General features: G+C 41.6%; 2 protein-coding genes across 2 annotated transcripts in view; one reads left to right on the forward strand and one right to left on the reverse strand.

Annotated features, from left to right (window-relative positions):
• tbc1d2 (TBC1 domain family, member 2) overlaps positions 1–7022 on the reverse strand; it is a 30751-nt gene extending 23729 nt beyond the window's left edge. Inside the window, exons 1-3 of the mRNA XM_052150214.1 lie at positions 6856–7022; positions 4623–5053; positions 2420–2567 (exon numbers count right to left, since the gene is read on the reverse strand). Of these exons, the coding sequence (XP_052006174.1) occupies positions 2420–2567; positions 4623–5045 (571 nt within the window). The 5' untranslated portion in view covers positions 5046–5053; positions 6856–7022. The remainder of the gene's footprint in view (positions 1–2419; positions 2568–4622; positions 5054–6855) is intronic.
• A 376-nt stretch (positions 7023–7398) lies between these two features.
• Positions 7399–20738, forward strand: part of elp1 (elongator acetyltransferase complex subunit 1) — a 40503-nt gene continuing 27163 nt past the window's right edge. Inside the window, exons 1-7 of the mRNA XM_052150212.1 lie at positions 7399–7503; positions 16636–16815; positions 17010–17162; positions 17269–17350; positions 17459–17539; positions 17630–17715; positions 17834–17933. Of these exons, the coding sequence (XP_052006172.1) occupies positions 16666–16815; positions 17010–17162; positions 17269–17350; positions 17459–17539; positions 17630–17715; positions 17834–17933 (652 nt within the window). The 5' untranslated portion in view covers positions 7399–7503; positions 16636–16665. The remainder of the gene's footprint in view (positions 7504–16635; positions 16816–17009; positions 17163–17268; positions 17351–17458; positions 17540–17629; positions 17716–17833; positions 17934–20738) is intronic.

Raw genomic sequence — 20738 nt, forward strand, 5'->3', positions numbered from 1 at the left:
AGTTTATAAGCTGTAAACAGATATCTTTTGTCGCGTCTCACTTATTTACAAGTAGTCATGAAGTGCGGTAAAGTTAGTTTTATATTTGACATTCGTGACAATACCCATTAAACTCTCTGTGTCTATCACATTTTCAAGCCAAACCAACTTGGACATGCATGAATATGTTTTCTTTGCCTAGCAGAAAGCTGAATTTAAAAGATTTATTTGATTTCATATACATTTTATTAGCCTATTAAATCGATGAAACAATTTAACCATTACATATTATGACATCACAAAAAATATTAAATGTTCTTAAAAATATCCCTTTTGTGACACAAGACTCTGTTTGTGGAATTGACATTCTATATGTGTTCAAATAAATATAGTAGTGTAAATATTTGAAATATTCGAATTATATTTACACTACTATATTTATTTGAACACATATAGAATGTCAATTCCACAAACAGAGTCTTGAGTCACGAAAGGGATATTTTTAAAGAAAATCTCATAGTTATTTTGATGTCATAATGTCAAATGGTTCAACTTTATTTGATTGATTGGGCTAACTTTGTGCTAGGCAAAGAAAACCTATTCATGCATGTCCTGGTTACAAAGTCCACCAATCACAACTGTTGTGGTCTGCATCAATGCAACACGCAGTTAAGTTTTTAAATAGGTGCATGTCAGACTACGGTGTAGGTTCTATGCAGAATTATATACGTTTATTGGCTCCCGCAGATCAGATGGCGAAAACCTATGACTGGATCATTTGACAAGGTTTTATTTACGATTTTTCTTCTTTGACTACCACACCTGGAGTCACGAGTTTGAATCCAGGGTGTGCTGAGTGACTCAGCCAGGTCTCCTAAGCAACCAAATTGGCCCGGTTGCTAGGGAAGGTAGAGTCACATGAGGTAACCTCCTTGTGGTAACGATTAGGGGTTCTCGCTCTCAATGGGGTGCGTGGTAAGTTGTGCATGGATCGCGGACAGTAGCATAAGCCTCCACAAGCTGTGAGTCTCTGCGGTGTCATGCACAGCAAGTCATGTGATAAGATGTGTGGATTGACAGTCTCATAAACGGAGGCAATGGAGATTTGTCCTCCGCCACCCAGATTGAGGTGAGTAACCGCGCCACCACGAGGACCTACTAAGTAATGGGGATTGGGCATTCTAAATTGGGGAGAGAAATGTTTTTTAAATCTTCTAAATAAAACATTGTTAGTGCATTGTTAATATCTTGCAGTGTTTTTCATTTTACATTCTATTTTTGTCAACAGTATGTTTTAAGTATAATTGTTTAATTATCCTCATAATGTGTATTATTTTCCAGAAAGGTCCTCTCTAAAGCCGGACAATGTTGTTAATCTGACAATTGAAAAGCTATATTTAGTCTGGTTGAATATTCAAGTTTAGCAATATTAACAGAATTTAACATTCTTGAATATTTATGTCTACATATAAGATAACAGAAACACATTTTAAAGCCAATGAAAACTATTTTTTTGTTTTGTTTTATGGTATTTGGGGTACAGATGGAAAACCTTTATACATCTAAATGATGCAATCCAAAGTGTATTTGAACAGCAGTGAAACTCTTTCTTATGATGTGTTACATTCATACGAGCAGACAGAGAAGTTCGTTTGAAGTTTGGAGCAGCAGAAAGAAAGATAAACCTTGTGAAAACTGTCATGTTAATATTTAGCTTTACATTAAGCTAAAATGCTATTTCTAGTCATTTTACATGCACCTGTTACCAGGCATGATCGTATTTTTTTTTTTTTATCAAGGAAATCCATTGTTTTTTATTTTTTGTAAAAATATCTAAAACTCCTTAAACCAAGATCAATTAGAAATGTATCTTGTTTTAGAAGCAACACTTCATAAGATATTTAGTTTTTTAAATGTTTTTTCTTTTTATCCACTTTTCTCCCAATTTGGAATGCCCAATTCCCACTTCTTAGTAGGTCCTCGATATGGCACAGATACTCACCTCAATCCGGGTGGATGAGGACAAATCTCAGTTGCCTCCGTTTATGAGACTGTCAATCTGCACATCTTATCACATGACTCACTGTGCATGACACTGCAGAGACTCACAGCATGTGGAGGCTCATGCTACTCTCCGTGAAGAACCACTAATCGTTACCACTAGCAACCGGACCAATTTGGTTGCCTGGCTGGAGTCACTCAGCACACCCTGGATTCTGGATAACCCTCCCAACCCTGCTATTTATTATCACAAGACTGGCTAAACAGCTGAAGTTCAAAAACAAACCACATACACATTCCGATTATATACACTGTATCTTCCATAATGATAATTGGCATTCAAACGTTTTCATGTTAGGAATGTTAGGTTTCATGATTCCTTCCTTAAGATCTTGCCTTATATTACAGAGCTGAAAATCTCAAAGTCTTGCAGTCTTACCAGTGCTGTTGTTTGCTGAAGGTGTGCTGTCTAGTGTTTGGTTGTCTGCTCTTGGCAGGGATTGATGTCTACTATGCTGCTCCCTGTATAACGCCCGTTTCAACTGCAGCTGCTGCAGCCAGTACATCTGGGCATCACGGTTAGCGGCCTGCAAACAAAATGGTGTTTCAAAGCATTTTATTAAATCATAGTTGCGCAACATGATTTATAGACATTTGCATCATCGTTCAAATTTAAAGTGTAAGTGATATAAGTGACGCAATCAAACACTGCAAAGCAGTAAAAATCCATAAAAGAGCAGAATCTAGTCTTTTCGTTGTGACATATTCACAGTACTTTATTAAAATCTGCCAAGCCAACTGCCTTTTCTCACTTGACCTCATTTCAGGCTCATGTAACATGAAGTGCAGTCATGTGATCAATGTGCCCATTCAAAAAATGCCAGCTGTCTGGTCCCACTGATAAATGCAAGATTTTGGAGAGAGAGAAAGATGTATAATGAGGTCTTCAAGGCTTTCTGAATCTGTCTCTTATATCCCTCTCTCTTTCACCCCCGTTTTTGAAATGCAACCTTTAGAGTTATCAACGTCATAAATCATTAAGCAAAGACTTTCTTTTGTTTGCTTTCTCTTTCAATTGCTATAGTGATTTTTCCTGGAAATTCCCAGGCTGTTAATAGCCCATAAAACAGTTTATAGATAATTTTGAAGTCACATGAGCTATGCTCATTCATTAGACATTTGATAAGACTCTTCCTGTGGGAAAAGAAAGAACAATGACCATTATATTATACATTAAGGAGGAAACATGGGAGCCAAAGTTCATTCAGGAAGTGTGTAGCTTAATCCTGATGGCTATTTTTCATGTGTTGTTTCTCAATTTAAGTAAGCATAATCATGCAAACTTGTATGCAGTGTATCATAACCAGAAGTGTCATTACCATGCACACACCCCATCAGATGTGCCATTTTTATGGGTTAGATCATGTAAAAAAAGGATCATTGAGATTACAATTACAGGTTGCCACTTTTTTTCAGTGTAAGACATTTATTTTTATTTTTTTAAATGGTCATGTCTTCTCCATATATGACTTATGTCATGTATAGGGCACCAAATGAGCCATAAAAAAAAAAAAAAAACAAATTATAACATTTATATAGGTATGCGTTTTTGGCTTGAGTCTATAAAAAAGACTTGGAGACTGAAATCTATTTTTGATTTATCCCATAAAAATTTCTTTATATATATATATATATATATATATAAGAAATTTTTATGGGATTTTTATGGGATATATATATATATATATATATTCTACTTTGTCAGCTTGATTTAGTCACATGAAATACTATTTTGACTCCATGAATGAAATAGATGTTACCACATGAAGCACAATTTCTGTATATATATACAACAGTGTACACTGAAAATTTCTCATTGATTTTGAATTAGCACACTCTTTATCCCTGCTGCAGGCAACATCCACCATCTAGTATTATTAAATCATGTAATCATGTAAAACTACACTCAAAAAATTGCTGTTTGGCTGAACTTGACTCAATCGTAGACTGTGGTTCCTAATGTTTGTTACATGTAAGTGACTACGTAATCTCAACCTAAACACTATGTGTAGAAAAACCCAGCTGAATTGTGTAAACTATTTTTTTTTACATATTTATATATAAATATAACTCAAATAAATCTCTTTTTATTTCTTCATGTACTAAGTGAAAGTTGCATGCTAAATACATTCTGGTCAGAAGCACTACAGAGTGTAGTTTAGTAACCATGCTATGGTTAACACAGCAATTGCTCAACAAAGCAAGCAATCAGTTTCACGTGTGAAATTTAAGTGTCCTTGTCATTAGCTCACGCTAACAAAAACTCTTCTAAATCTCAACATAACAAAACATTAAGCACTAACACATCTCCCCTTTATATTCATCTAGCACAAAAACACATAAAATAACACTACATTTAACATTTACTCTCCCTATCAAGTCCCCTGCAAAGCATGCTGGGAAATGGAAATCCCCTGCCCGGTTTCATCAATGCTACATTTACACCATAGGAAGTATTTGTGTAGTCCCAACTCAAATGGATTAAGTAAACTTCCATTTTACAAATTTAAATGGATAGAAAGCAATGAAATCAAGCTGCAACAAAATGTTCATGTTCATTTTAATTAAATACATTTTCATACCTTGAGAATGACAGTGCGCTCTGGTGTCTGTATATGGAAGGTCCCCTCCTCTCCCTGCAGTGGGTAGCTGAATGTGGCCCGAGATAGATCCACCTTACCCAGTGGATTGATATCCTGTGCCATGCGATAGTAAAACAGCTGACAGCTCTTCTCCTCATAAGTAAACCATCGGGACTTCCAGGCTTTGAGAGGTCCTCCCTGCTTGTTGAGGTAGCCACACAGTTTAGTGCTGGAGGAAGGGGGGGTACCGTCTGTCTGAGCAGGGTTGATCTGGATGTTTTCCTTTTTTTGAGCCCCGTCTGACTGGACCAGACTCTTCTGTTGGGTCTCATTAGAGTCCACACACCCGTCTGCAGGAGATATATGAATGTCTGGTGGTATAGGAGGAGATGAACGAGTGCAGAGACTTCCCTCGCTCTCCATTTGGTTATCTCCACAAAAAGAAGAAAAAAAAAAGAACAGTTCATTTTGGAGAATGTATGACTTTGGTTCAGTGTGCACATGAAATGTGCTGTACAAAGTGGAAACCTGCATTTGGTAGCTTAAGTATGGAGATGGAATTGTTGCATATTAACATACAAATTGAAAAAGATTCACAAACAGAAAGTTGGTTCACAAATAAATTGAATGAGATCCGCAAATAATTGTAAGGAGTTTAACAAAAATAGTTAAGGAGTCTGTTTTTGTTATTAAAAATTTTGTTCTGGGGCACTTTCAGATGTCCAGAGTCTATTCAAATAGAAATACATCTCAAATCTACATTTATATTGTAAGGATGCATATTGAAAGAGACACAATCCCATTGGCTTCAATTATTTCCAGCCCTTACCTTAAGGATCTATTTCTAGTTGTCCTAATCTTACCACATGAAGCACATTTTTTTAGGCTACCCGACAAAACATTTATACATTAACTTTATTCATTCTTCATGGCATTGCATTACTTCAACACTTTCTTTCTTCTGCTAAACACAAACAACGTTTTTTAGAAGAATATTTCAGCTCTGTAGGTCCATAAAATGTAAGTGAATGGTGGCCAGAACTTTGAAAGTCAAATCGCACATAAATGCAGCATAAAAGTAAGCCATATGTCTCCAGTGTTTTAATCCATGTCTTCAGAAGGGATATGATATGTGTGGGTGTGAAACAGATTCATATTTAAGTAATTTCTGACTATTAATGACCTTCACATTTTTCTTCTTTTGTTTTTGGCAATTCACATTTGTTGCGCATATCGCCACCTATATGGCAGGGAGAATTTATAGTAAAAACTGACTAAAATATTGATCTGCTTTTCACCCACACCTTTCATATCCTTTCAGAAGACATACCTTAAACCACTGTCTTATGGATAACTATTTATGCTGCCTTTATGTGCTTATTGGAGCTTCAATGTTTTGGTCACCATTCACTAGCGTTGTATGAACCTACAGAGCTGAAATATTTTTCTAAAAATCTTAGTTTGTGTTCTGCAGAAGAAAGAAAGTCATACACATCTGGGATGTGTGTGTAAATAATGAGATAACTGTCATTTTTGGGTGTACTATACCTTTAACTTGAATCACATGTTAATGCACTCTTAAAAATCTTGAATTATTTCATCACTATTGTTTCACTGTGTCTCACTTTCATCTCTGTGCTTTACTGAGTGATTCTATTGTGGCACCTTACATGCGGTTTATCTAAGTGTTTCGTTTACAGAAGGGATACAGTGGTTAGTCACTTTTTTAGCATTTCTAGGTCACATTAATAAAAAGTAGAAACACATTTGTTTTGAGCAGTCTACATCAAAAGACATAATACAAACTGTTTTATAAATTACCGATTATTAAAATTTTTTAAAAAACTAGCTGTAAAGAAACTGATCAGGCATAATTTCTAAACAGGAGAAGAAAAAGTGTGGACATCCTTATGCAAGTCTTTGAACATATTACACAATATTCACAACTATTTCTAACCTCATATCTGTTCCCATCAAAGAAACTTACACAATCAAAAATCACATATTTAATGTGAATTGAAGCTACATAGCATTAATAATCTGTTCAGTTTTTATAATAATGTTTGTTAATGTCATTAATGAAACTAATTCTAAAACTGAACCCTGTCGTGTAATAAGTAAACCCTTCTCTGTATTGTAAGTCATTCTTGTTAACGCTGTCAAGTGTTTAGACGCGAGTATTCGCACTGTCAGGTGTGTTAGATGATCAAATGTGTTGATTATGATCGCATACCTTCAGTTTTAACACAGCGCTCAAAGGTTCTTCACTCCATGTGTTGTTCAGGGCGCGCCTCTCCAGCACAACTCCTGCAGATCTAAACAATATCTGAGACTAAATCAATGACTCATGTCTCAGTGCTTCCAAGCATTGAGAAAATAAGACAAAAAATAAATATGGAACGTTAGGTAGGGCTGAGGACCCGGTACGTCTTTAAGGAGGTGTGCCACAAACAGCCTTCCCCTCCCACAACATCAAGAACAAACTAACAATTACTTCTCGTGTTTTCACAGCAAAACTTATCTTACGAATTTTCTGAAACTTGTTGACTGTTTTTTACATTGTCAAGGCTGATTTGATCACTGTTATAATCACATTTAATATATATATAGAATTATATTATAATTATATATATTATATACACACTGGAAAATTTTGTACTCCAATTGTACACTTTTGTGTGATCATTCATTTACATATGTCGCGATTAATAAAACATGTAACTCTCCTCCAGGACGGTAGAGGCCGCACCTGTTAGTATGAGCACAGTGCAGTGCAGGAAGTCAGAGTTCAGCCTGCTGCACTGTCAACAACGTGCGTGTGTTGTGAATGTAGTAAATGAGCATTTTGCTCATTTAAACAGAGATAAAAGAAAACAACAAGGTATGTTTCACTGATCTCTCTCCGATTATATATATATATATCTCAGATAACAGTTGTATTTTTACCTACATTCACTGACTTGATTTTGTGCTAGTCTAAACGTAAGTTTTTTTTTTTTCTGTATCATCATTTTTTTAACTACTGACATGTTTGGAAAGTTATTTTCCTGAATAGGGGATTTTCACATACCGGTCAAGAAAATGTCCCCCCTGTCCTATTTTACTCCAGAATCAAATGAATAACAAATTATAGTATGCAGAAAGAAAATTAAGCTTTTTAAGAATTTTTCTGAATCTCAAATTATCATAAAACGCAGTAAGAAAATAAATTGTAACGATTTTCACATTACAGCAACGTGAAAATTTGTATATATTATTTAATTGTAAAGGATTTATTAATTGAAGTGAGGCACTTACAGGTGAAACTTGAAAAATTAGAATATCGTGCAAAAGTTCATTAATTTCAGTAATTCAACTTAAAAGGTGAAACTAATATATTATGTAGACTCATTACAAGCAAAGTAAGATATTTCAAGCCTTTATTTGATATAATTTTGATGATTGTGGCTTACAGCTTATGAAAACAATAGGTTACTCACGTAACCCCGGTTCTCTGAAACATCGAGTGGAGAGATCCACCTATGGGAAGGGCATCCGTACCTGACCTCTGCAGAAGCATCCAATTGCACCAAGTCTGGCTAGACAGACAGAAGCGCGTGTCCTATGCTCGGTAAGGTCCCGCCCCTTACCTAAGGGCATATAACAATCTGCACGCTGCTGCTCCTCAGTAAGAATATTCGCTCTCGTGCAGCAAGCGGGGCAAGCTAGTGGATCTCTCCACTCGATGTTTCAGAGAACCGGGTTACGTGAGTAACCTATTGTTCTCTTTCATCATCTCGTGTTCGAGATCCACCTATGGGAGACATGGACAGCTCCCCGATTGCCCAATACACTCACAGTGAGGTCCTGCAAGCCAGAAAAGGGAACGGTCAGCCCCAAGGAGGCGGTGCTTGACACGTCCCGTAATTACACACATGGCAACCCTGAAGCACACAAGTGAGAACTGTGTACTGGCAGAGCTGAAGAAACATGTTAGTGGCACAAACATAAATATCAGCCCAGCAGCACCCAGTAAAGACAACACCCAGCAGGAATGTTAATGCATGCTCGGTGACATGAATGTGTACAGCCAACCGGCCCATTACCCCTTTTTCCCTACTTCATATATGTATATATATATATATATATATAAAATATATTACATATATAAAGAAAAAAGGAACCAACAGGGAGGGGCTATGAAGAACCCACCCCAGGACAGAATGAGCTACCGGGGTCCTGGTTACATCCAGTCGGTAGTAACGCATACAAAAGTATGGGGAGAAGCCCAGCTGGCAGCAGAACAGATGTCCTGCAATGAAACTCCCTGAACAGAGCCCAAGAGGCGGCCATGCCCCTCGTTGAGTGGGCTCTGATGCCTTCTGGAGGCAGCACTCCTGAAGATTCATAAGCCAAAATTATAGCTTCCACAAGCCAATGTGAGAGGCGTTGCTTAGAAATGGGATTCCCGAGTGAGGAGGAGCCCAAGAGATAAAGAGCTGATTGCTCTTCCGAAAAGCACTGGTCCTATCCAAGTAAGCCCGCAGGACACGGACCGGACACAGACCATTCAGCCTCTGATCCTCTTCAGATGAAAAAGGAGGAGGGTGAAAAGCGGAAAGCTCCATTACCTCACACGAGAATGCTGGGAAGCATTTCGGCATAAAGGCCGGGTTAGGCTTAAGAAAAACCTTATCTCCACTAAGAGAGAATTTAGTGCACGAGGAATGAACAGAGAGTGCATGTAGGTCACTGACACGTTTAGCTGATGCTAAGGCCAGGAGCAACGCTGTCTTAAAAGACAGAATTTTCAGGGAAACGCCTCCCAGGGGCTCAAAAGGTGGCTGACATAAAGCCTCCAGCACCATGGAGAGGTCCCATTCAGGGACAGTTCTTCTAGTAACTGGGAGAGAACGGCGGGCACCCTTCATAAATCTACTGAATGAGGGGGTGCTGCCCTGCCGTTAAGCCATCAAACCCAACATGACAAGCGGAAATAGCTGCCAGGTAGACCTTAATAGTGGAAAAAGTCCTGCCTTTATCCATAAGGTCTTGTAAAAAACATAAAATATCAGAGACTGAACACTGATATGATGTTGAACCACGCTCATCACACCACCCTTCAAACACTTGCCACTTACAGTCATATAGGGACCTTGTGGAGGAAGCCCTAGCGTTCTGTATAGTTGCAACCACCCGTGGGGGAGCCCCATCGAGCTTAAGTTTGTCCTCTCACGGGCCAAGCCCACAGAGCCACCCTGTCCGGGTGTGGGTGATATATTTCCCCGTTCAGCCTGAGACAGCAGGTCTGTGCGAAGAGGGAGGGGCCACGGTTGGGCATGCAGAAGAGGAATTATCTCTGCCAACCATGGTGCCTTGGGCCACCTGGGTGCTATCAAAATTAGGGACAGGCCCTGCTCTCTCACCCTGGCCAGGGTAGGAATTAACAGGCACAGGGGGAAACGCCGAGAGCAGCACTTTGGGCCACGGGTGGGCAAGTCGCCCACGCCGAGGGGCTGCCCTCGCCCTTAGCGAGAAGAACATAGGACAGTGGGAGTTTTCGCGAGGCTAAGAGATCTACGTCAGCCTTCCCGAATTTCTCCCACAACATGCCCACTATCTGGGGGTGGAGTCGCCAGTCTCCGTGAGAGCGGGTTCCCCTCGACAGAAGGTCCGCGCCCCTGTTCAGGACACCTGGAACATGGGTTGCGCGTAACGACAGGAAGTGCCGCCTGCTCCACACCAAAAGCCTGTGAGCTAGGGCATGAAGCTTGGGCGAGCGCATGCCGCCCTGGCGATTGATGTGTGCCACTGCAGTGGTATTGTCGCAGCTAACGAGCACATGATGCCCCTGCAGACGGGAAGAAAATGATTCAGAGCTTTCCATACGGTCATGAGCTCCAGATAATTTATGTGGGCTGAACGAAGTTCGCTCGGCCACGAACCGCTCACCGCCCTGCCCTCCTGAGTGGCTCCCCAGCCTGTTAAGGACGCCGCCTGTCGCTACCACTTTTCACAACATAACAGCCCCGAGAGGGGTCCCATGTGCGTACATGTCTGCACTCCTCCAGTGGCGCAAGGCTGCTGTGCACGCAGCGCCACTGTGACAGAGCGGCAGAGGTCGCAGTAATGGGCTGAAGTGGAGGGATAAAACCCACTTCATGAATGCCCTCATACGCAGAAGGCCCAAAGGCAAAACTTGAATAGCTGATGCCATAAGACCCTGTAATCTGAGACACTTGCGATATGGCACATTCGTCCCCTCCTTGAATTGTGATAGACAATTCATTAGAGAGCTTAACGCGTTCTTGTGAAAGGCGCACAGATTGAGATTGAATTCAGCTCCAGACCCAGGAATATAACACTCTGGGCAGGTGTGAAATTGCTCTTGCTCACATTCACTCTGAACCCGAGTGATGTGATGTGCGTGAGCACACGGCGAGTGTCTTGCACCACCTCTTCCCTGGAATTGGCTATGATTAACCAATCGCCTATGTATGTTAGGATCCTGAGACCCGTTATTCTCAGCGGCGCTAAGCCCGCTTCAGCACATAGACAGAACACCCTCGGACTCAGCGAGAGGCCGAAAGGGAGGACTGTGAATTCGTGAGCATATGCCCTGATAGGCAAAGCGTAAGAAATTTCCTGTGCGGGCGTACATATTGATGTGGAAAAGGCATCTTTCAGATCGACTGATGTGAACCAGTCGTTCTGATGAATTGAGCTGCGAGTGTGCCGTGTGTTAACATTCTGAAATTGTATTTCCTCAAATGTTTGTTTAACACTCTGAGATCCATAATAGGACGGAGAGAGCCGTCCTTCTTTGGAACTAGGAAATAACGGGAGTAAAACCCCTGATTGCATTGATCTCGGGTACTACTTGAATCGCCCCTTCACGAGGAGGGAGGAAATTTCTTCTTTCAGAATGTGTGCAGCTCTTTTCTGTGTGAGAAAAGATAACGCCCGAAAGGTGGAGGTCTCCTGGCAAACTGGAGCCTGTACCCTTTCGTTATGGTTCGAATCACCCACTCGGGAGCCGACACAGCCTGCCAAGCTGTTGTGTGGCTCGCAAGTGAGCCCACCTGAGCCGGGAAGCGCTTATTGCTGCGTTTATGCCCGAAGTTGCTCATTTGAAATACAATGGCGCCATCTAGTGGACAACATAGGGGTGACATAAGGGGTTGTGGAGAGATGTTCTCTCTCTGTGCTGGATTTTTGTGATTTTTTGTGTTCTTTTTCTTTTTTGAAACACTTGGGCCGAAGCCTTTATTGAGTGTGTGGGAGAGATGTAATAGGGGCTGTGTGGTGACACTGCTCTCATACTGTTTCTCACTGTAAACACTTCCAGCACATGGAAGTTCCCTGATATGGGCTGAACAGGGGAACACACATGGTTCTGAACCGAACACACAGGGTGGGCACCCACTGGTAGGGGGCTGACCCCACCGAGTGAAACCCTCCTTTTCTTGAGAACTTGGAGGGTCGAACAAGAGTCCGGGGCTGGTGGCCCGAGAACGTGGACTCAAAGCCCCTGAGGCCATGGATCAGGCCGGCCGCCTCGCTTAGAATCGGAGGGGTAGAGTGGGGGTTTCTTGCCGCAGCCGCGCGAAAGACATTCTACCCCAAGGCTTAGCAGAAGGCGGGTTACCCTGCTGATGAGGTGGCTTATTCCGAGGCTTTGCCTTACCGGGTAATGGAAAGGACGCCCGAAGCAGGAGGGTTGGGTGGTCGCGCTGGTGGTGCCTGGCGCGGTGCCGCCTCCTCGGGAGGCATAATTTTAGCGCCGTCCTCCTTCCTCTTGTCGTCGCAACGCTGTTGCATTAAAGCGACGGCAGGGCCAAATAGAGCCTGGCCAGGCTCTACAGGGGCACCCGCAATGCGCCGTTCTCACTGTCAGGGAGGCCCGACAAGTTAAGCCAAAGAGCACGTTCTCCAGCCACTGAGAACGCTATAGAGCGCCCGCAGGCTTGGACGGCCTGACGGGCATTACGGAGAACAAGGTCATTCACCGTAACAATCTCCTTCCACAGAGAGGGTGTGGGGGTCCTTTTTCCAATTGTTGCCCCATATCGACCAGGAGTTCAGCCTGGTATGCAGACAGAAGAGAGGAGACATTGAGGGCTCTGACGGCCAAGGCCGAGGCTTTGTAAGAGGCCTGGTGTATAGAGGCAGAAAACCGGTCCATTTTGTTCGGGAGAACAGGTTTGGGGGGCAAGTAGACCACCTTGAGATGGATTAAGGTGTCTGGCGACAGAGGGCTCGATGGCTGGGGGTCACCCATCCCAAGGGCCGTCATGTCCTTTACTTCAAGGCCCGCGAGACCGTGTTTTAGGTCCAGCGGGTCCCCCAAAAGTACCTCATATGCTTTATGCATGCAGGAAGGACGGGGAGAAGTTGTTTTCTCGAGCCTGGAGGGGGTCCCAGGAGTTTCCCGTCATACACGCCCCTCTCTTGGTCAGTGGCACTTTGTAAAGCTGGCCATTCGATATTGAGGCGAGCGGCCGCCGCTCACAAACCTCGATGAGGACAGACTGGGTGAGGGCTGCAGGGGCGTTAGCCTGAGTCACAGAAGACGGGATGGCATCCTCGTCCTCCGAACCTTCAAGAAGGCCCGCGATCGTCGTACTCACCAGAACCAGCCGGCTCATTGGCTAACGAGGGGTCCACTGAGAGAATCTCCTCAGGAAATTCGGGTTGTGTTGATCAGCCCAGCTGAGCGAGGCCGCGCCCGGAGGAAACCAGGAGCGCGTCGTCATCACCGTTACCCCCATCGGAGTCGGAGAGTTCGAGGTCGGTGCACTGGGTAGCGGCGACCTTGAGCCTCGGGCGGCGGAGTTTTTTAGGCAACGCCAGGCAGTGGCTACAGTTTTCCGGAAACTCTAGAGCCTCCTCTGCATGTTTGAGACCCATGCACACAACACATAAAGGATGGGAATCCTTGGCTGCGATGAGGGCATCGCGACGCGGCCGGGCAGGCACGCTGATAGGCTGCCCCCAGAGGAGGCCGTAGGCTTAGAAAATGCCATAAATGTTCGAAAACTCCGAAAAATCCTTGCGTGGAGCAGGAGAGAGAAAAGGCGGGCAGCCTGGTGGTAGTTTAGAGCGAGCTTAGGCGGCTTGCAATAAACAATAAACAGCTAAGTTGGCTGAAAAAGGTTAATCATGTCAGGCGGAGGCTGATCTGTGCGATGTATCCTCCTGTAGACGGGTGAGTGAAAAACTCTAATTTCAACCGAGCTGAGTACAAAACAGAGGTCGCGAGAAGCTGAATGTCAACTGAGGAGCAGCAGCGTGCAGATTGTTATATGCCCTTAGGTAAGGGGCGGGACCTTACCGAGCATAGGACACGCGCTTCTGTCTGTCTAGCCAGACTTGGTGCAATTGGATGCTTCTGCAGAGGTCAGGTACGGATGCCCTTCCCATAGGTGGATCTCGAACACGAGATGATGAAAGAGAACCCCAAATTCAGAATCTCAGAAAATTAGAATATTGTGAAAAGGTTCAGTATTGTAGGCTCAAAGTGTCACACTCTAATCAGTTAAACACCTGCAAAGGGTTCCTGAGCCTTTAAATGGTCTCTCAGTCTGGTTCAGTTGAATTCACAATCATGGGGAAGACTGCTGACCTGACAGTTGTGCAGAAAACCATCATTGACACCCTCCACAAGGAGGGAAAGCCTCAAAAGGTAATTGCAAAAGAAGTTGGATGTTCTCAAAGTGCTGTATCAAAGCACATTAATAGAAAGTTAAGTGGAAGGGAAAAGTGTGGACGAAAAAGGTGCACAAGCAGCAGGGATGACCGTAGCCTGGAGAGGATTGTCAGGAAAAGGCCATTCAAATGTGTGGGGAGCTTCACAAGGAGTGGACTGAGGCTGTAGTTACTGCATCAAGAGCCACCACACACAGACGGGTCCTGGACATGGGCTTCAAATGTCAAACATCTTACCTGGGCTAAAGAAAAAAGAACTGGTCTGTTGCTCAGTGGTCCAAAGTCCTCTTTTCTGATGAGAGCAAATTTTGCATCTCATTTGGAAACCAAGGTCCCAGAGTCTGGAGGAAGAATGGAGAGGCACACAATCCAAGATGCTTGAAGTCCAGTGTGAAGTTTCCACAGTCTGTGTTGGTTTGGGGAGCCATGTCATCGGCTGGTGTTGGTCCACTGTGCTTTATTAAGTCCAGAGTCAACGCAGCCGTCTACTGGGACATTTTAGAGCACTTCATGCTTCCTTCAGCAGACAAGCTTTATGGAGATGCTGACTTCATTTTCCAGCAGGACTTGGCACCTGCCCACACTGCCAAAAGTACCAAAACCTGGTTCAATGACCATGGTATTACTGTGCTTGATTGGCCAGCAAACTCGCCTGACCTGAACCCCATAGAGAATCTATGGGGCATTGCCAAGAGAAAGATGAGAGACATGAGACCAAACAATGCAGAAGAGCTGAAGGCCGCTATTGAAGCATCTTGGTCTTCCATAACACCTCAGCAGTGCCACAGGCTGATAGCATCCATGCCACGCCGCATTGAGGCAGTAATTAATGCAAAAGGGGCCCAAACCAAGTACTGAGTACATATGCATGATTATACTTTTCAGAGGGCCGACATTTCTGTATTTAAAATCCTTTTTTTTATTGATTTCATGTAATATTCTAATTTTCTGAGATTCTGAATTTGGGGTTTTCATAAGCTGTAAGCCATAATCATCAAAATTATATCAGATAAAGGCTTGAAATATCTTACTTTGCTTGTAATGAGTCTATATAATATATTAGTTTCACCTTTTAAGTTGAATTACTGAAATTAATGAACTTTTGCACGATATTCTAATTTTTCGAGTTTCACCTGTACAATGAACGGGGCCAATCTGTAAACATTAAAATACTCACCGTTTCAAAAGTATAGTGCACATGACAAACAATATGCATGTAAACATGATTTTAGTGTGATAGTCACTTACATTTTTACCTTTTCTGTGTAAATTGATATCCAATTTTACAACTTTGTTGCCATGATGATCTAACGTATTCACCAAACCTTAAAATGACTGTAAGAATTATTAAATTATTATATATGTATTAAAATTAAAAAATGTTTAAATAACTTCACAGCTTAAATAACACATGAATTTTAACAGAATAATTAATGTGTGCTTTTGTAAAATTACAAGCTTCACATTCCTGCCTTAAAACCCTCTAGAACTTGGCCCCCATTCACTTCCATTGTAAGACCCTCACTGTGGCCTAGATATTATGTTTTTTTTGGGAAATGTATCATGGTACCACAGCTTACTTTGTCACATCTGTGAGGGCACCATTCATACAGACAGTTATGTAAACATTTTGGAGCAGCATATACTGCCATCCAGCACCTTCTTTTCCAGGGACATCCCATTTACTCCAGGTCAGCTTCAAACCACAATTTTGGCCGAATAAGCAGACAGTGTGGGTGGAAGTTTGGCCAGCATGCAGTCCTGACCATCTCCAATTGAGAATGTTGTGCATTATGAAGAGCACAATACGGCAATGTACAATTATGCAACTAAAGACCTACATAATGGATGAATGAGGGAAAATTCCACTCTCTACAACTTAACAAACTTGCGTCTTCAGTGCCCAAATGTTTAATAAGTGTTGTTAGAAGAAATGGTGATGTTTCACTGTGGAAAACACTCGACTGTCCCAACTTTTTTGGAGTGTGTTGCAATCATCTGATTTGAAATGACTGTACATAAAAAAACAATGAAATTCACAGGTTAAAACATCATATAATGTGTAGTTGTAGTGCTTTCAATATAGCAAAGGGTGAATATAATTGACAAATCACTCATTTTTGTTTTTATTAGCATTTTACATACTGTCCCAACTTTTTCGGAATTGGGGTTGTAAATACCATGGTAAATTAATATATCTGGTAACCAATGACATTTGATACCATTACTGTACCATGTTACTGTACATTTTGTTTAAAGGCATTGTGTTGCATTTCTTTTAATCAAATCATTTGTTATGTTAACCAAAGGTGTTACACTTTTCCAGATATCGTCTTGTTGAACGTATCAACCCAAAATGAGAAACCTCAGTCTGCTGCAGCGCTTGAGGTGTGTGGATCTTTCCATCCTGGGATCCCCACAGTGTTTCTCCATCAGGAGTGAAGCTGGAACCGTGCTGGTGGCCTCCGAACTTTCCATCACAGAGTATGACCCTCGGACCGGAGAGGTATTTCAAGATTAAAATGAATTCCCATTGTCTCAGTTTCAAATAATGACATTGAGGATATTTATTTCATTCAAAGTTACACATGCTGGTGAGGTGGCGTGTTGTAGTGGTTAAAAGATCTAGAAAGGTGACCTAAAGTTTGTAGGTTCGAACCTCAATACATTTTGATATAGCTGAATAATGTGCTTTTTTAGGTTTACAAGGAGGTGTCACTGACAGCAGATGATTATCTCCCAGAGGATGGTAGTGGGGTTGTCGTGGCGATCCAATACCTGTCGGATCAGGAGTCTGTGTGTGTGGCCACTGCTAACGGTGATGTCATTCTTTACAACCTCAACATCGATCAGGTGATTATTCATTTGAACTACATGCTTTTGCACTTCAAATTATCTTTTGGAACACATCTGGCCTTGCTTTGTGTTCTGATTATCAATATAAATATCTCACTCACAGTTAGAGTGTGTTGGCAGTGTGGAGAGCGGCCTAACCGGCATGACTTGGAGCCCGGACCAAGAGTTGGTCACTCTGACAACAGGTCTGCAACACACCGCATTCATTACCTCAGACAGATCTGTTCAGAAACCAAGTGTGTGATAATGACATTTCACTTTTGTGTCTGCTTGTGTCTCTTATGGTATGTCAGGTCAGCAGACCATTATCATGATGACCAAAGACTTTGAACCCATAACTGAGGTTGCAATCCATCAGGATGACTTTGGAGAAGGTATGTCACAAAACAGTTTTTATTAATACCCTCAATATCATGCTTTCAAACTGTCACCGCTGACACATTGATTTTGTTTCTGTGCATCAGATAAGTTCATCACAGTTGGTTGGGGGAAGAAAGAGACTCAGTTTCACGGATCTGAGGGCAAGCAGGCTGCTCAGCGGAAAGCTGCTGTAAGACTTCTTTGACTCCTTATTGATTAAACTAACCGAACAACACCAACAACTACAAGTATTTGAAAAAGTTTTCAATTCAAGAAGGGCCTCACATAGTTCTCTTCCACTGCTACAGGAAGTTCAACCTGCTCTGCAGTGGGACGACAGAAAGCCCAGGATCACGTGGCGTGGTGATGGGCAGTTCTTTGCCGTCAGCGCTGTCTGTCCCCAGACTGGTGAGTATATCCCTCTGTACTATTGTTGTAATTTAGGCCTGTTGCGATTATTTGATCTAACCGTGATGCTTGTGCATTTCACATTACAATCACATTATACTGTCCGAATTAGGGAGTTTTAAGCAAATATGGAAATGGCATAAATGTCACTTCTGTGTGATTTTATTGCATGATGTGAGCACTCCAAATGAACATTGACCATCTCGCTGACCAGCACTGTGGACCGCACTCAGAGCCGCTCCTGAAAAGCACATGAAGTTTAACAGCTTCTGAAGCGCTCCGATGTGTGTGCTATCTGCTGAAGTTTGTGCAAAACTCCTAGGAATATATAAGCTAGGATTTGACACTTCCATTTTACGTTGGCGTAATGGTAAATGTTCTGGGTTGTTGAGGATTCATAGATGCAGTGTTAATGAAACGCAGAGAAACAGAGTAGGAGATGTCCACTTCCGAATTAAGAAACTTAATTGACTTTCAAATACACACAGTATCTCAAAGGTTTTCCTTCATGCAAAATAAGGGATATAATATAATCTAAAATATTATACAACAGTAAGTTCCAGTCCTCAAATCTGATTGGACTAGAGGGTTTCCAAGAGTGCTGAAAGGTCACATCATCAGCACTGGGAAGCTTTACTATTTGTATCACTCCGCTTGTGTTTGTGGCGTAACAAACCTATAAAAGCAGCATAGATGTGTGAATTTTCATTCATCCCTGTGACATTAAAGATTTGAGCCAGCAGGTGGCGACAAAAGACCATCTTGTGTGTGTGTGTTTGTTATGAGCGAGTTGAGCTGACGTTGAAAAATGTGTGTCCTCAGTAAGTGCGTGGGTTTCTTTGAATTCTTTGAATTGTGTCTCACTTCACGGTCCCTCGGATTACTACTGTCGATCACAGCTGTTTGTCGCGATAGATGGATTAATCAAACATGCTCAAGGTGCCTAGCTGATACAAGTGGAACCTTGTATGTGGAAACATTATTCAAAATATAATTGTGTGTTTCTTCAAATACGCATCTTTGTGTCTAACAGCATTTTTTGTCAAATGTCACTCTGAGACGTCTTACAGTCTCAGTCTTACTTGGCCACCATAGTGGTGGATAGATGAGCAAAATGTCCTGCACTCTGCACATGCATTTGGCGGGTTGACAGTTGTTACTTTCAAACCCTGGTTTGCTAAGTTCCCAAAACAGCAGGAAATGTAATATTGACCAAAAAGAGAGACTGATATTAAGTAATGTTTGTGAAGTATTATTTTTGATGTCATTCTGTCCCTGTGCAATATTTCCAAGGTTTAAATCCTTAAAGGAAATCATATATCCCTATTTTATTTCATGATTCCAAGTTAAAAATGACTTAATGACTTATTAAGGTGTATGTATTAAGCACTCCTTAACCTTCCTATAATGTTTGTTAATTTTGGACAGAAATCACTTTTTCTGATGTAATAAAAATTATTTTCTTTATCTGATCAGTACAAGACTTGGTGACTTTTCCTACACTAGCCATCTGAACGCTTGATTCGATAAGTCTAATCGGTTGTGAAAAAAAATGTGACGCCCCACTACCACCACACACACACAACATTTGCCATATTTCGTAATTGTATTTTTTCATTTTGTCAAATAAAATCTATAAATCAGCCAGAGTACAGCACACTCAAATTAATGGGCGAGACTAACACAGCCAGAAGACAGAACGCAGAACACCACACACACACACACACACACACACACACACACACACCCACCGAGAGCAAAGTTCAAGGTCTGAATCTTCTGTTTCATACACTAATTGAATTTTCGCTGTTCATTTCTGAATATTACTGTTCATTTTCTTGACATTATTATACTAATTACATTTTGATGTTTGAAATAAATGATTGGTAACAAGATGATTTTGGCTTGTTTGACTGTAAGCATAATGTGACTATTGCAAAAACTGACACTTACAAAAAACAATTGCTAAACTTTGACAAATAATAGTTTTATAATGTCTAAATATATATCCAAATCCATAACTTGTGATAAAATGTATAATTACTACACAGTAGGTGGCTGCCTAGAAGACTGCAGCCATCTACTGGCCATTATTGTCGGAACATGATTTTCAGTTTTCTTTTTTCATCAGATTGCAGCAATCTGCCCCCAATTCTTGAAATATTCAAATTTTTTCTCTGTTACAAATTATAGAAATGATGTTTTATTTACTGTACATTGCATGCAGAAAGTATTCAGACCCCTTCACATTTTGTTGTTGCAGCCTTATGCTAAAATGATTTTAATTATTTATTTTTTCCCACATCAATCTACACTCATCCCTGTAATGACAAAGCAAAAAACTGATTATCACATTGACATAAGTATTCAGACCCTTTGCTATGACACTTGAAATTTAGCTCATGTGCATCCCATTCCTCTGGATCATCTTTGAGATGTTTCTACACTTTGATAGGAGTCCACATGTGTCAAATTCAATCGATTTGACATGATTTGGAAAGACAAGCACCTGCCTGTATAAAGTCTCAGCTGAAAATGCATATCAAAGCAAAAACCAAGCCATGAGGTCAAAGGAACTGCCTGCAGAGCTCAGAGACAGGTTTGTGTCGAGGCACAGATCTGGGGAAGGTTACAAAAAAATGTCAGCTGCATTGAAGTTTCCAAGAGTGTAGTGGCCTCCGTAATTCTAAAATGGAAGTTTGGACTCTTCCTAGAGCTGGCCACCTGGCCAAACTGAGCAATCAGGGGAGAAGAGCCTTGGTAAGAGAGGTGACCAAGTACTCGATGATCACTCTGGTTGAGCTC

This window comes from Xyrauchen texanus, chromosome 19, assembly GCF_025860055.1.
Source record: "Xyrauchen texanus isolate HMW12.3.18 chromosome 19, RBS_HiC_50CHRs, whole genome shotgun sequence".
In the NCBI taxonomy this organism is placed as follows: domain Eukaryota; kingdom Metazoa; phylum Chordata; class Actinopteri; order Cypriniformes; family Catostomidae; genus Xyrauchen; species Xyrauchen texanus.